The sequence below is a fragment of the Pistacia vera genome, unplaced genomic scaffold (assembly GCF_008641045.1).
Source record: "Pistacia vera cultivar Batoury unplaced genomic scaffold, PisVer_v2 Contig1200, whole genome shotgun sequence".
NCBI lineage: Eukaryota > Viridiplantae > Streptophyta > Magnoliopsida > Sapindales > Anacardiaceae > Pistacia > Pistacia vera.
In genome coordinates this window covers 43,298-57,355 of record NW_022195250.1, presented here as the reverse complement: position 1 = coordinate 57,355, position 14,058 = coordinate 43,298, and the positions used below count along the sequence as shown (strand labels likewise).

At 34.7% G+C, this 14,058-nt stretch overlaps 1 protein-coding gene and 2 pseudogenes across 1 annotated transcript; all 3 read left to right on the top strand.

The window, feature by feature from the left end:
- The window catches only part of LOC116112521, a 9,959-nt pseudogene extending 4,119 nt beyond the window's left edge, over nt 1-5,840 (top strand).
- LOC116112504 (vinorine synthase-like) lies at nt 2,543-3,958 on the top strand. Its single transcript, XM_031398638.1, has one exon. It carries the CDS (start codon nt 2,585-2,587, stop codon nt 3,857-3,859), a length of 1,275 nt encoding a protein of 424 aa, XP_031254498.1. The 5' UTR covers nt 2,543-2,584; the 3' UTR covers nt 3,860-3,958.
- Nucleotides 5,841-7,504: 1,664 nt separating the features above from the next.
- Nucleotides 7,505-9,217, top strand: LOC116112529 (annotated as a pseudogene).
- Nucleotides 9,218-14,058: the final 4,841 nt, after the last annotated feature.

Here is a 14,058-nt window from a genome sequence, read left to right as displayed (position 1 = left end):
GAAGATTACAGCTTTTGGTATGTTATAGAATTATACTAATGTGTCTGGTTGATTAAATCAGAGCATTAATGCCTGGCACTTTTCGGGGCTTAATTAGCTGTTTCTCATTGCTCTTCTCTTAGACTGCGTTTGGGACATCTCTTAATTATCAGTGTATTTGAGATCTATTGACTCACTGTCAATATGATTTTTTGTTTTTCAAGAATTCTCTTTTCACGTCCTCTCAGTTTTCTCTCATCTTCTCAATAACTTCCTATTTGAAATTCAATTTCAAAATAAATCCTATACAGCTGCAATTGCATGAGGTAGCTATTACACTATACTACTATGACCATTTATATATATTGCTTCTCCTACATCATCTTGCCAATAAGTCAGGAGTCAGGACTTATAATATCATATCAGAAAAATCAGTTCAATTATCAATGATTCATTAATTATCAACATCATATTTATAATTACAAACACACATTTATATAATCAGTGGTGCAGATCAGCAATCAGCTATTGGTCTATTTTACTTGTAGTTTACTTCTTGTAAGGAGCATTATACTATAATATCCAGAAACCCTCAACTTGATTCGATTAATTCAATAAAAACTCAACCACTGGTTGCATTCTCTCAAGTCCATTATTAATTCCCATCAAATTAACAACCTCCGTCCATATGATTAATGATTAATATACTAATACAAAACTTAAATCCTTTAAATTGTATCTTAAAATTAACTTGAGTTTTTTTTTTCTTTTTTTTTTTTTACGACGAAGAGTGTCTGGGCCAGCTTGCGCGCACTTTAACTAATCCTTCGAGACCCTGAAACTATCGGCCAGGTACGAGCTCTAGTACTTGACCGCCCTTATTAGGAGCTATAGGGACTCGAACTCGAGAGACCATATAAACTTATATTCTTTTTTGCTCTTTTACCATCAGATCACCCAGTGGTGGATTTAGTGGTTAAATTAACTTGAGTTAAAAGATCAAAGTTAATTAGTTTTTGAAATCTCCTTTTTTTTTTTTTTTTTTTTTTTTTTTTTTTTCATATCAAGAACTAGAAATCTTGATTTTCGAGATATCATCCAACATCCAAATCTAAGGCTCCGTTTGGTAAGTTCTTTAGAATAGCATTTTTGGAAAATAGGATAGGATTTTGAGAAGTTTTCAAAACAATTATTAATAGCATTTTCTGAAAATATCTAGATTATTTTTAACTTCCTAGGTTTGTTAATTTAACTAAACACCCCCACAATAAAAGTTTATAAATTGACAAAAACACCCCTATCCACCAACCCACATATTGCCGGCAGCCGACCACCACTGTCGGAAGGTGGCCAGAATCTGTCGGAATGACACTAGACAGGCTGGATCTGGGCTATCGTGCGCCGATCTGGCCTTTTTCGGCCATATCTGAGGCACCAGATCTATGACAATTTTTGCCCTTTTCTGATTGCTCCCAGCGTCAGGAATCCCTCTTGCGATCGCCAATCATCTCACTGGCCTCCCACTTCCAAAACCCCTATCCTTCCTAACATTAATTGCTCGCTGGTTGCTGCCCCCCACCATTTAGGGTTTCGCCATTTTGAAGACTTGGGGTTGAGATTTTTGATGGCTTTTTGGATTGGATTTTGATTGTGGAAGTAGTTTTGTTTTGTGTGTATCTGCATGATTGATTTCTAGTTGTCGGTGCTCCCACGGCGGTGCTGGCGATGGGGGTGGCTGTTGGTGAGTAATAGTGGCTTGAATGGGTAGAGGTGTTTTTGTTAATTTTAAAACTTTTATTGAGAATAGTAATTGTTAATGCTTTGAGTTGAATAGAATATGATTGAATTTTGAAGAGAAATGAGAATATTAAAATAAACGTATATTTGGATATGATTGAATAGGATAATAGGATATGATAGTGATATTTGAATGGAACAAACATAGCCTAAACATTATGTCGTATCTGTCATCTAAATATCTTTTGTTTGGTTTCGAGCTCCGAATACTGAGTTTAAACAAAAGTACAAAAAATTTTGAACTTACTTGATCCACGCATTTACATATTGGAGATTTTATAAGGGGAATCATCAAAACTTACAAACGAGAATATTTTGAAGAACGTGCTACAAATCATAAGATTACTTGGTGGGTGCAATCGTATCAATCCCCAATAAAAAGAAACATTTTCTTAAAAGATATTGGTGTTTGATTATTGTGTTTCTTGTGGTCTTAAATGGTTACTTTTAAATTTTAGAAGTAGTAGGTCGTTGAATAAAACATATATTCAATACACGTATATTACAGCAAGTACTCGAATTATATATTATTAATAGAGAATATTCGTAATAGTGAACTTCAAATAAAAATTTCATGAAAGAGACTTTTTAATTTTTTATTTCTTAATATTAATTAGAAATAAGTGGAAAAAACGTGCTTTATAGTTTATAGTTAAGTTCTATATATATATATATATATATAATAGAGGTTCATTGTAATCTCTCAGTATTTATCTTTCAAACCTGCATATACAACAATTACAGTTTGATTGTTGTAATCATATATAGTTTTTTGATACGTAGCTTAAAGTTAATTTGGTAGCAAATAATGAATATCGATGTTGAAGTTGTCTCCAAAGAGAAGATCAAACCCTCTTTTCCAACTCCACATCACCTTCACCATTACCAATTCTCCTTTCCTGATCAACTATCTCCCTCTTTCCATATTCCTTTGATCTACTTCTACAATATCATTGATCACCAACTTAGCAACAATGATATTTTCAGCAACCTAAAATCATCTTTGTCAAAGGTTCTCTGTCATTATTATCCATTAGCCGGATGCCTCAAAGACAACTATGTACACTGCAACGATGATGGTGTGGTTTTCTTGAAGGCTCAAGTCAGTTGCCAGCTCTCACAATTCATCCAGGAACCAACTGCAAGTGATTTCAATAGATTCCTCCCTTACGATGATGGCCCCATAAATTTTGTCCTCGCCATTCAAATCAACTTCTTTAACTGTGGCAGTTTTGCGATTGGTGTACTCATGTCACACAAGATTGCAGATGCTTCATCAATGATCACCTTTATCAGGAACTGGGCTGCCACTGCTCGTGGTGAAAGTGCCAATTTTTGTCCACAGTTTGTGTCTGCCACTCTCTTTCCACCTAAAGATATAGGTGGGCTAACTGGCACAGTTAGTGTTCCTTCAGAGAAGAATATTGTGTTGAGGAGGTTTGTTTTCAGTGGGTCTATGATAGCTGCTCTCAGAGAAAAATATTCTGATGGTGGGATACATCCAACGCGTGTTGAGGTGTTATCATCTTTTATTTGGAGTCGTTTTGCTGCGTCCACCCAATTAAAGATTGGGGTTGAAAGACCTTGCTTGCTGGTTCATGCAGTGAATTTGCGAAAGAGGATGCACGAGCCACTACCTGATGATTCTTTTGGGAATATAGCTGGACCGTCAGCCGCTATCGTTTCAGAGGATTCAGAGTCGAAAGATTGTTATAGGCTAATCAGAAAGTTTAGAAATGCAATAAGCAAAATCAACAAGGATTATGTGATAAAACTACAAAATGGTGTGTTTGAAGACTTTGGTGTTTTGGAAAGCGATGACGAAACATTGAACAAAAGAGAGGTGGTTAAATTCTTTAACACTAGTTTATGTAGGTTTCCTGTATATGAAGCTGATTTTGGGTGGGGGAGGCCAATATGGGTGGCTTGGGGTGGTTTGCCTTACAGGAATGTATTTGTTTTAATGGACACCAAATGTGGAGATGGAATAGAGGCATGGATTCACTTGACAGAGGTAGACATGGCCAAATTTGAAGCTGACCATGACCTGCTTTCTTATCTTTCCCCAACCTCAAGCCGCTAAATATATTCCCATCCAAATACACAACTATAATGCATATATATGTAATATATATTTTTGCTTATTTGATATTTGTTATTATATGTATCTGCTTCCAGTTTTCCTTGATGATGTCCTCTTCCAACACTTTTATCGTATTTGTGTACTTTACCGAAGCCTAAGTTATGTTCAAAATGGGATGGCTCTGAATGAGCATTCAATAGTCAGGCCACCCTTCAGCTCAGAGCAAACATGTAAAATGTTATTCATTACAGTCTACATTATCAATTCTTGCAAAGCTGAAGGATACATAGAAGATTTCTTATATAAAACTTCAGAGTAATATTTTTTTTTTTTTTTTTTTTTTTTTTTTTTATCTTTATACGTTCGAAAGTGATGAGCCATAAATCTTAATTTATAATATATGAGGATAAATTTGATATATATACACCTTAATTTGTATAGTAATTTAATTAATACAAGAGTTAGTATAAGATTTATTCTTTTTTGGCCGTTATATTAGGTAAGTAAAGATGCCACAACTTTTGCTTTGTCTCGAAGGGGGCTTGTCATTGACTTGTAGTTTCAAAGTGGGCAGCAATTATTGTATAGTAGCATGTCAAAAGTATATTCATTAATAAAAAATATTCTCTTCCCATTATATTACTCGACTTAATGTAGTAATTAGCCTACGTAGGCTGCCACACAAGAGAGAAAATGGTGGTAACTAGCACAGGTAATGGGGCGCAGACCACATTAGAAATGAACTACGATCGAGCAAGTGAATTAAAAGCTTTTGATGACACGAAAGCTGGAGTTAAAGGACTTGTTGATGCTGGAATCGATAAAATTCCCCGAATATTTTACCACCGCACACACTTAATGGTAATTCTAAGGTTTCTGGTGAGGATCAGTTTAGTTTTCCTATATAGATCTTGAAGGACTTGATAAGATCCAGTTCTACGGAAGAGTATTGTTGAAAAGTCCGAAATGCATCGGAGGATGGGGATTCTTTCAGGTGATCAATCATGGGATTCCAGGGAGCGCTCTTAAAGAGATGATGGATGGCTACGCAAGTTTCATGAACAAATACTGAGGTGAAAAAGAATACTACACTCGCGATATGACCAAAAGGGTTGTCTATAATAGCAATTTTGATTTGTATTCTGGACCATCAACTAATTGGAGAGATACGATTTCTTGTATCATGGCTCCTCATCCTTACACCCAGAAGAGCTGCCAGCTGCTTGCAGGTTTTGTGATTTAATTGCAATTTATAATTAGTTGTTATCTGGTTCTTTCATGTCATGTGTCTAATATGGCATTTGTCACTTCCTATGCAAATTTGCAGAGATATAATGATGGAGTACTCCAAGCATGTAATGAAATGGGATATTTACTGTTGAGTTCGTCTGAGGTCTTGGGCTGAACCCGATCACCTGAAAGAGATGGTGTGTGCTGAAGGGCTTGTATTTTATTGCCACTACTATCCGGCCTGCCCGCAGCCAAAATTACTATGGGCACAACTACACGCGACAATGCCTTCCTTACTGTGCTTATGCAAGACCATATGGTGGCCTCCAAGTTCATCATCTAAATCACTGGATTGATGTTCCCCCAGTCCCGAGGCTTTAGTGGTTAACTTGGAGATCTTCTACAGGCAAGTCTTTAGTTCTCAGTTTTTCCAGATATATCATGAATTTTAAACTATTAATTCCGATTGAAATTGATGTGGTTACATTTTTGTTTGATTTGCAGCTTATAACGAATGATAAATTCATAAGCGTGGAGCATAGAGTGGTGGCAAACAGTGTAGGACCAAGATTATCAATGTCAAGCTTTTTCACCACAGATGAAGTCCCATGCTCGAGACTCTATGACCTATACAGGAATTGTTATCGGAAGAGAATCCTCCAAAGTACAGGAACCACAGTGAGAGACTATGTTATTTACTTCAGGAAAAAGCCTTGATGGTACTTCTGCGCTGCTTCATTACAGGCTATGAACTGGCAATGAAGATTTAAAAGAATATCCATAATCATCGTTAAGTTCAACTAATGGTTTTGTCAACATTGAAAAGATTGCCTTACCAAAGTACTTTAGGGAGTGATCTGCAATAGTAGTTTGCGGTTGGAATGACGAATTTCCTTTGGTCTAGTGATTGTTTTCCACACACGAGAAAGATCAATGTTGAGTTTCTAGGTCCTCCTCAGGGCCTCTTTTTGAAGCCCACTTCTATCTTGGCAGATGCCCTAAGCTCAACTTTCATGGCCGAGTGGTGATTAGGTCTCCTATTAACTGAGTTTTGAGTGATTGAGACTGGCCTTATGGAGCTTTTACTCATCAAAATTAAAATTTTGATAATATAATGCCAATATTTACTTGAATGTCTTTTATATGCTTTGCAAAAAATTCAAAAAGTAAACGAATTTTCCCACTCAAATATGATTAATGACACTCCCACCCACGGATTTTTATTTTTAAAATATCACTTATTTATTCAAATTTATATCTATTTTCAATTTTAGCATTATTGCGATCTACAACCATCACCATTATCTTCCTCGATCATCATTCACAAAACCCCTCAACCTTACTATCGCCGACCCAATCAATCGTTGGTAATCGAGCAATTATGTGTTTCGTAGCAACCCCTCCCATATCAAATTCCAATAAATCCCAATCATTAAAACCCAACCTCCAGTTAGGGGCGGATGCAACGATCCACCCTTAAATTTTTTTTATAAAAATAATATGTACAATTTCTAGTTTTGGCTTACCCTAACAGAAATATTAATAGAAAAAAATTAAGTGCAATTAGTTTTTATTTTAGCTCACCCTAACAAGATTTCTGGATCCATCCTTGCCTTCCACCACCGAAAGATTCATTAGCCTCCCTCTTAAAAGCTTAAACAGTCTATACCGAGTTTGTTCTGTTATCGGAGTATAAATTTGGATAGTAAAATGGTATTTTAAAAGTCTATGATGGAAAACTGTGTTAAGCCATTAATTTGGGTGGGAAAAATCCTTAACTCAATTCAAATGGTTAATTTAATTACTGATCAAAGTCCACTCAAATTTGAAAACTGCTAACGTTTCAACGTTCTAGTAATCAAAGATCAAATTGTTTTATGGATTAATTAGGAAATGTTAAAGAACTTCCAAAAAGTTATTTTTTTATCTGTTTTTAATTTTATAACATGAAAAATAAATTAAATGCTTTTGGGATAAAAAAATATTTAGAATTCTTTTCTTTAAAAAGAAGCACGTTATAGATTTTTCTTCTTCTTGTAATCCCAGACCACTGGTTCTAAGAATCTAACTACTAAATTTTGGATCCAATCTCTGAATTTTCTTCATCTGAAATATCTTGAGACAATTTATTTTTTATTATTTATGCTATGCATTTATTAATATCGTCCTTATATTTATTTCCTTCAAAAAATGATGCCAGGATTGTCAGAATTTTTCTTTGGATTCATGACATCATTGCTCGAGTGGCACTCATGACGCGACACCTGAATAATAAATCTGATTTTAGTCTTTGGCATTGCCGCATTAGTCAAAAAACGCTATCACTCATCCATTCACGACCTTAGGGCATTGGTATCATCCATATCAAGTTTTCATACTCTCTCTTTACAATTACTTCTCTCAATAGTTACTTCAGTACTCAGAATCGTAGGTCCTTACTCCTTACACACGAGCGAAAATGATGACCACCATTGCAGATGAAGCTCAGGTGACAATTGAAACCAACTACGATCGAGCCAGCGAATTAAAAGCTTTCGATGACTCAAAAGTTGGTGTTAAAGGACTCGTTGATGCTGGAATTGTCAAGATTCCGAGGATATCTAACAACCCGCCCATAACTTCGCCAAGACCTACTCAGGTTTCTAATAACACTGAATATAAGTTCCAATTATTGATCTGGAAAGACTTGATAAAGATCCCATCACCGCAAGGAGATGTTGAAGAGTTCGAAATGCTTCGGAGACATTGGGTTCTTTCAAGTTATATCATGGGATTCCAGAGAGCGTTCTGGAGGAGATGAAGGATGGGGCTCGCAGTTTTTTGAGCAAGATTCTGAGGTGAAAAAACAATTTTACTCGCGTGATAATACCGAAAGTTTATCTACAATAGCAATTTTGACTTATATACTGGACCAGCACGAACTGGCGTGATACGATTGCTTGTTATGGCTCCTCATCCTCCCAAGGCTGAAGAGTTACCAGCTGCTGCTCAGGTATGTTATTTGTAATTTTATTAGCTATTTACAGATTTTTTTACTCTTTAGGGAAATTTATAGAATAACAATTGAATCGTGATGGATTATTGGAAATTAAGCTGTCTTACACCGGGCTAAAGTCTGGCTAGAAAAAGTTTTGATTATCATTGGCATTGTTTGGTGTTGATCTGAGTGTCGATTTTTTTTTTATGGTACATAACAAAAATCTGTCATTAATCCTTGATTAATTATTACACATTTCTGTACAAAATCTGTGCTAATTAATCACTACAATAATCTTATTGATTTTTGTACCGCTTAGAATGGAGAAATAATACACATAAAAGTATATTCACAGTACATAACACTAATTTGTTACTTATGGACTTTAATGTCCTGTTACCATCTTGCGAGATATAGTCTCAGGAGTACTCGAAGCAAGTAATGGGACTTGGCTATGTATTGTTCGAATTATTATCAGAGGCCCTTGGTTTGAAAACAAGTCACCTGAAAGACATGAATTGTGCTGAGGGGCTTTCATTACTTTGCCATTACTATCCGGCATGCCCACAGCCAGAATTAACAATCGGCACACGCAAGCACGCGGACTGTGACTTTTTCACTGTACTTCTACAAGACCATATGGGTGGCCTCCAAGTTCTTCATCAAAATCAGTGGATTGACGTGCCCCCTACTCCTGGTGCTCTTGTGGTTAACATCGGAGATCTTCTGCAGGCATGTTGTTAATTTTCACCATTCATATATTTTGCATCGTTTGGAAAGAATTTGATCATCTTTTCACATTTGGCCTGGTGCAGTATAGCTATTTCAACAAATAATTTTTAATTTACGGTTATTAGCTATGGCTATGTTTTTCTCTGGTTTTTGCAGCTTATATCAAATGACAAATTCATAAGCGCGGAGCATAGGGTACTGGCGAACCGGGTAGGACCAAGAATATCAGTGGCAAGCTTTTTCAGCACATATCTGCAGTCACATTGCTCATCAAGACTTTATGGACCAATACCGGAGCTGTTATCAGAAGAGAATCCTCCTAAGTACAGGGAAACCACACTCAAAGACTATGGTACCTACTTCAAAGAAAAAGGCCTCGATGGGACTTCTGCGCTGCTTCGCTTCAGGCTGTGAACTTGGCAAGGAAGATTAAAGTAATCTTTTTACACTTAAAAACAAACGGTTTTTTTTCTAAAGTACATAATTTGTAGAGTTGTTTAATATACTTGGGGAATAATGCATTGCCTATATACATATATCCTACTTGTAATCATGTTCAAAACCCTTATATGCTTTTGTAGTTTTTGTTGGGGGTGTGTGTGTTTCTGTTGTAGAAGGAATTATTCCTTCATAATTAATCTTAAGAGTTACACATTGGCAGTAGAGTTTCAATGTGACAAAATAAGTTTTCTCATGCAGGTCTGGCCTGATGTTACTGATATGTACCAGATGACAAATATATTAAAACTGACATAATCTAACTGTAGAGAATTTTTTGTGATAATCCTTATAATTAAGTCAAAACTTAAGGATATCATTAACATTATTTACTTTTGTTGCCCCACATATTTTTTTAACTCAATAATGCAGTTGTGGTTGAAAAGCAAAGTTGGTTTATTTTATATTTGGTTTTGTTTGCAAAATAAGTGCCCATCGCATTCATGATCTTACAGAAGATCAAGCTTAGGATCTTAGACATTAGTTAAAGTCATTCAGATACTCACTCTACTTGAAAACTTTTAAGAAGTTAAATTAAAAATAAAATCTGGAGTCAGGAGGGACTAGTCCCTGTACTGTTCAATGACTTCATAACAATTAACAACAACAGTATACATTATTGAGTAAACAACATGCTCCCACCCAAGGTTTAGCTAAATAGCAAGTTTCCATCTTTAGTTTATAAATTCTGATTCCCTCCCTTAAATTAACACCGTTATTGATTTTTGGGTTTTGACACAATAAAGAGTGTTATTACCAAACTATCCTTAACAAATAAATTAATAAAGTACTTGTTAACCCCCAAATTAGTAGGATTAGGAAAATAATCATCTTACTTTCAAATTTATTGTAATAACATCTTCTTCTTCAACCTTCACATCATCCTATCTCCAATCACTTAGTCACTGTCACTACCACTGCCACTACCACCACCACATAGCCATTGCCGCCACCCAGGCATTGCCACCGCCACCACCTACCTACTATCACCAAATTGATTCTATAGGTTCTCCACAACACATGCATGCAAATTCTTCTTCTTCTCAGTGCGCTAGGGTTTTTAACTCTTTAGCTATAATACATTTACGATACAAAACACATAGCTCTAGAAATAATTAACCCTTCTCAATCTCTCTATTTCAGATTTAATACAATGTAAATGACCATGTTATCCTTTGATTGTTATATTAATGATTTTATGTTAATTTAAGGATGAGAATATAAAATTTATGAAACCAGGGGTGGAACTTGCCATTTCGCTAAACCTTGGTGGGAACATGTTGTGTACTCTACATTATTTAATGAAGCCCTGATAAAATAATAATCAAACAGAAGAATAATTTATTAATCTGTAGAAATCAGGAGCTGCAAACATTTTCAATAGCCTCCAGGTGTAGAAATAGAAATAATGGCAGTAGTAGATCAAGCACAGCAACAGATCTGTAATGATGTGACACCTGTTTTGTGCCTATGTGGAAGTCAATTTTTAAATACATTGGTCAAAGGTCGTTTCTCATAAAGGTAGGGACTTTGAAATTCCCAATTAGGGATTCTTGGTTAAACAAAATTGTAGCCTGTTTGATTTTTTTATTTTTCATTCTCGATGTTCTCTTTTGGTTAACAGAGAGAGAAAGTTTGTTACAACGATGATTGAGTTGGAGTTGTGCAGATCGTTGGATGAAATCAAACGGTGATGGTAAGGCTAGTTTGTTACAATGTGATGATTTATGGTATAGTAACCATGAACTTGAATATTAGCTAAAGATGAGAGGTAGGATTTGAAATTCTCCTATCATTGAAACATATACAAAGACTACTTTACAATCAAAGATAATATTAAAGATAATGAACAAACTCAAGTGGATAATACCACAAATATACAAAATTGTCTGAATTGCTAATTTTTTTATTTTATTTTTATGATCGAGGGTGTCCGGGCTAACTTACCCGCACCTCAATTAATTCTTCGAGACCTTGAAACTACTGACTGGGTAAGAGCTTCAGTGGCTACTCCTATTAGCAACTGAGGAAGAATTCCAACTCAAGACCTCTTAAGTAATACACCCAAGAGTTCATTTCAAATCGTTGGGTCACCTAGAGGTAGTTTTTTTTTGTGTTTTTTTGTGTTTTTTTTTTGTGACGAGGGGTGTCTAAGCTAGCTTGTGCACATTCAACTAATCCCCTGAGGCCCTGAAGTTGATAATCGGGTAAATCCCCTCATTGGTCATCCTTATTAGCAACTCAAGTGGATCGAACTCAAGACCTCTTGAGTAATATACCTAAGAGTCGTAGTTGACTGCTACACTACCCAGTGGTGATTACCTAAAGGTAGTTTGAATTGCTTATTCAGTCAATAAGTTCCTACCGCTGGGAAGGTCATAAAGTCACCACACTTTACCTCCAAAAGGGAAAAGCATTTTTTCCTATAACCCCAAAAGAACATGCCACCTCCCTCTTTTATTATTTTACTAATTTGTCCTTTATTTTATCATTTCATTACCCAATGGTGGACTCGGGATTTTTGCCCAGGGGGGGCCTCTGTGGCTCTGCCATTGTTTGTCAAACAACTAGTGAAAAACTAAAAAAAAATCAGTAAACCTTAAGCAAAGAAAATAATATAATATCAATAATCTGAAAGAAAATAATGCAATAACACAATACTTTACCACTTGAATAAATATATGAGAAGCAAAACCTTGAGCAAATTATGGTGAAAATAACATTCAATTCATGAGGAAACACGAGAAAATTTTTACGTGGAAAAACCTCTTCAATTAAAGAGAGCAAAATACCACGGGAATCTAACGATCCACTTAAATCTAATATAAGTAAAAGAGTTTACAATAATCACAATCCACAAAAAATGTTCTACACAAATTTCTTATTTCTCCTCTTTTTTTCTTTTAAATTTTTTTTTTTTATTATAATATAAATTTTCATGACTTTGATCAGATTTAACCTAAGCTAAAGTCAACTAAAGCTTAAATTAAGTCAATGTTGTCTTGACTTTTAATATGAATTAATAAAAAAAGGAGAAATTTTCTTAGTATAAACATAGATAATAACTCAAATTTTTTTAATAAATTTGAGCAGCTAAACAGTGACTTTTGAAATGTTGAAAATTGGTGGGTGAAAGGCGAAGAATAATGTTCAATAAAATATATTTAAAGTTTAATTTGGGAAAGCAAGAACATTCTTAAACACAAAACACAAAACAAACTCACAAGATTTATACCTTTTCTAATCAAATTATAATAAAAAACCTTAAAAAAATAAGCATGATTCAACAATTTCAACCTTAAAATAAACTAAATTGAAATGAGTAATACACATACCTAAAATTGAGAAAACATAAAACGAAGCTAATTGTCGCACCTTGATGAGTGAAAGTTTCAACAATTTTAATCTTCAAAAGTTTTAAGAACGAATAACATAAAGAAAGTGAAAGAGAGAATACAAATTTTTAGGGATAAAATCATAAAAAACAGATGGAGGTAGAAAAGAGTGGAAAAGAGTGGAGAGAGTTTTAAACTTTTAATATGATGTAGGCATAGAATATATATATTAATAGCAAGTTTTTTATGAGTCTGAATATATGTATAATATTTCTCATTTTTTTTTTTTTAAATTTGAAGATAGACTAGATATATATAATATATATTATATATATATTATATATATTATATAGAGAGAGAGAGGTGGGCAGGGACCAGTAGCTCATGGGCCCATGAGCAAAATAAGGACCCGGACGATCTTAGAATGGTCTATGGGCCTGGACAATTTCTTTCCCTCCCTAATCTTTTTTTATATTTTGGGGGTGAAACGAAATTTTATAGGGGGTTTTTAATATTTTGTAAGGGTAGATTAGTAAGTTTTTAAAAATTTAATTAATTTTAAAAAATAATAAATAAATAAATAAATTAATAGTTAATTTTAATTTTTAACATAAATTCACGTTTCACACATTCACGCTTCACAAATAAATAATTAAATAATTTTTTTAATTAAATTATTCGTTTTCATCGTCAACAGTATTTACATAATTCAAATCAGTATTCCTAAAGAGTTCGAATAGTTCGGGATCTTCAGGGTGCTGTTGTAGTCTTCTTTCTGCATGAGTCCAATCCCGTAAACACATTATCACTTCAATCATCTCATCGGTTAAAGAGCATCTTCTGTCTTCAATAATCCGACCACTCGTTGAAAATGTTGACTCGGATGCAATTGTAGAAACCGGCACAGATAAAATATCACGTGCCATTTGGGCTACAATAGGGAATCGACTTTCATGTTGGTTCCACCACTGAAGAATATCCATATCATGTTGCTCCTTCATCGTCATATAGGACAGGTCCACTTGTAGGTAATGATTCAGCTCATTTGGTCCATGTATGTATGAGCTGGAGCTGCTACTTCCGCCACGTTCTACATACGTCCACTTGCTCGATCCTTGACAGAGGGCTACATTGAGGTTCGGATCCTCTCTCCTGAACGTTCCACTTCCACTTCCACTGTACCTGTTCTCATATAAAAAAAAAAGGCTCTCCAATTTTTGTTTAAAGTTAGCCATATAAGATGTATAATCATGTCCTAAATGATGGCCTATCTCAATAATTATACAGTTAATTACGTGTAATTTAAACCTAGGATCTCGAACATGGCCTAATCCATATAAGAATGGAATATCTAACCAATATCTCTCATATTTTTCTTCCATCTTTGAAACAATTTCACTTAAAATGTTATTATATCTATATTGAGC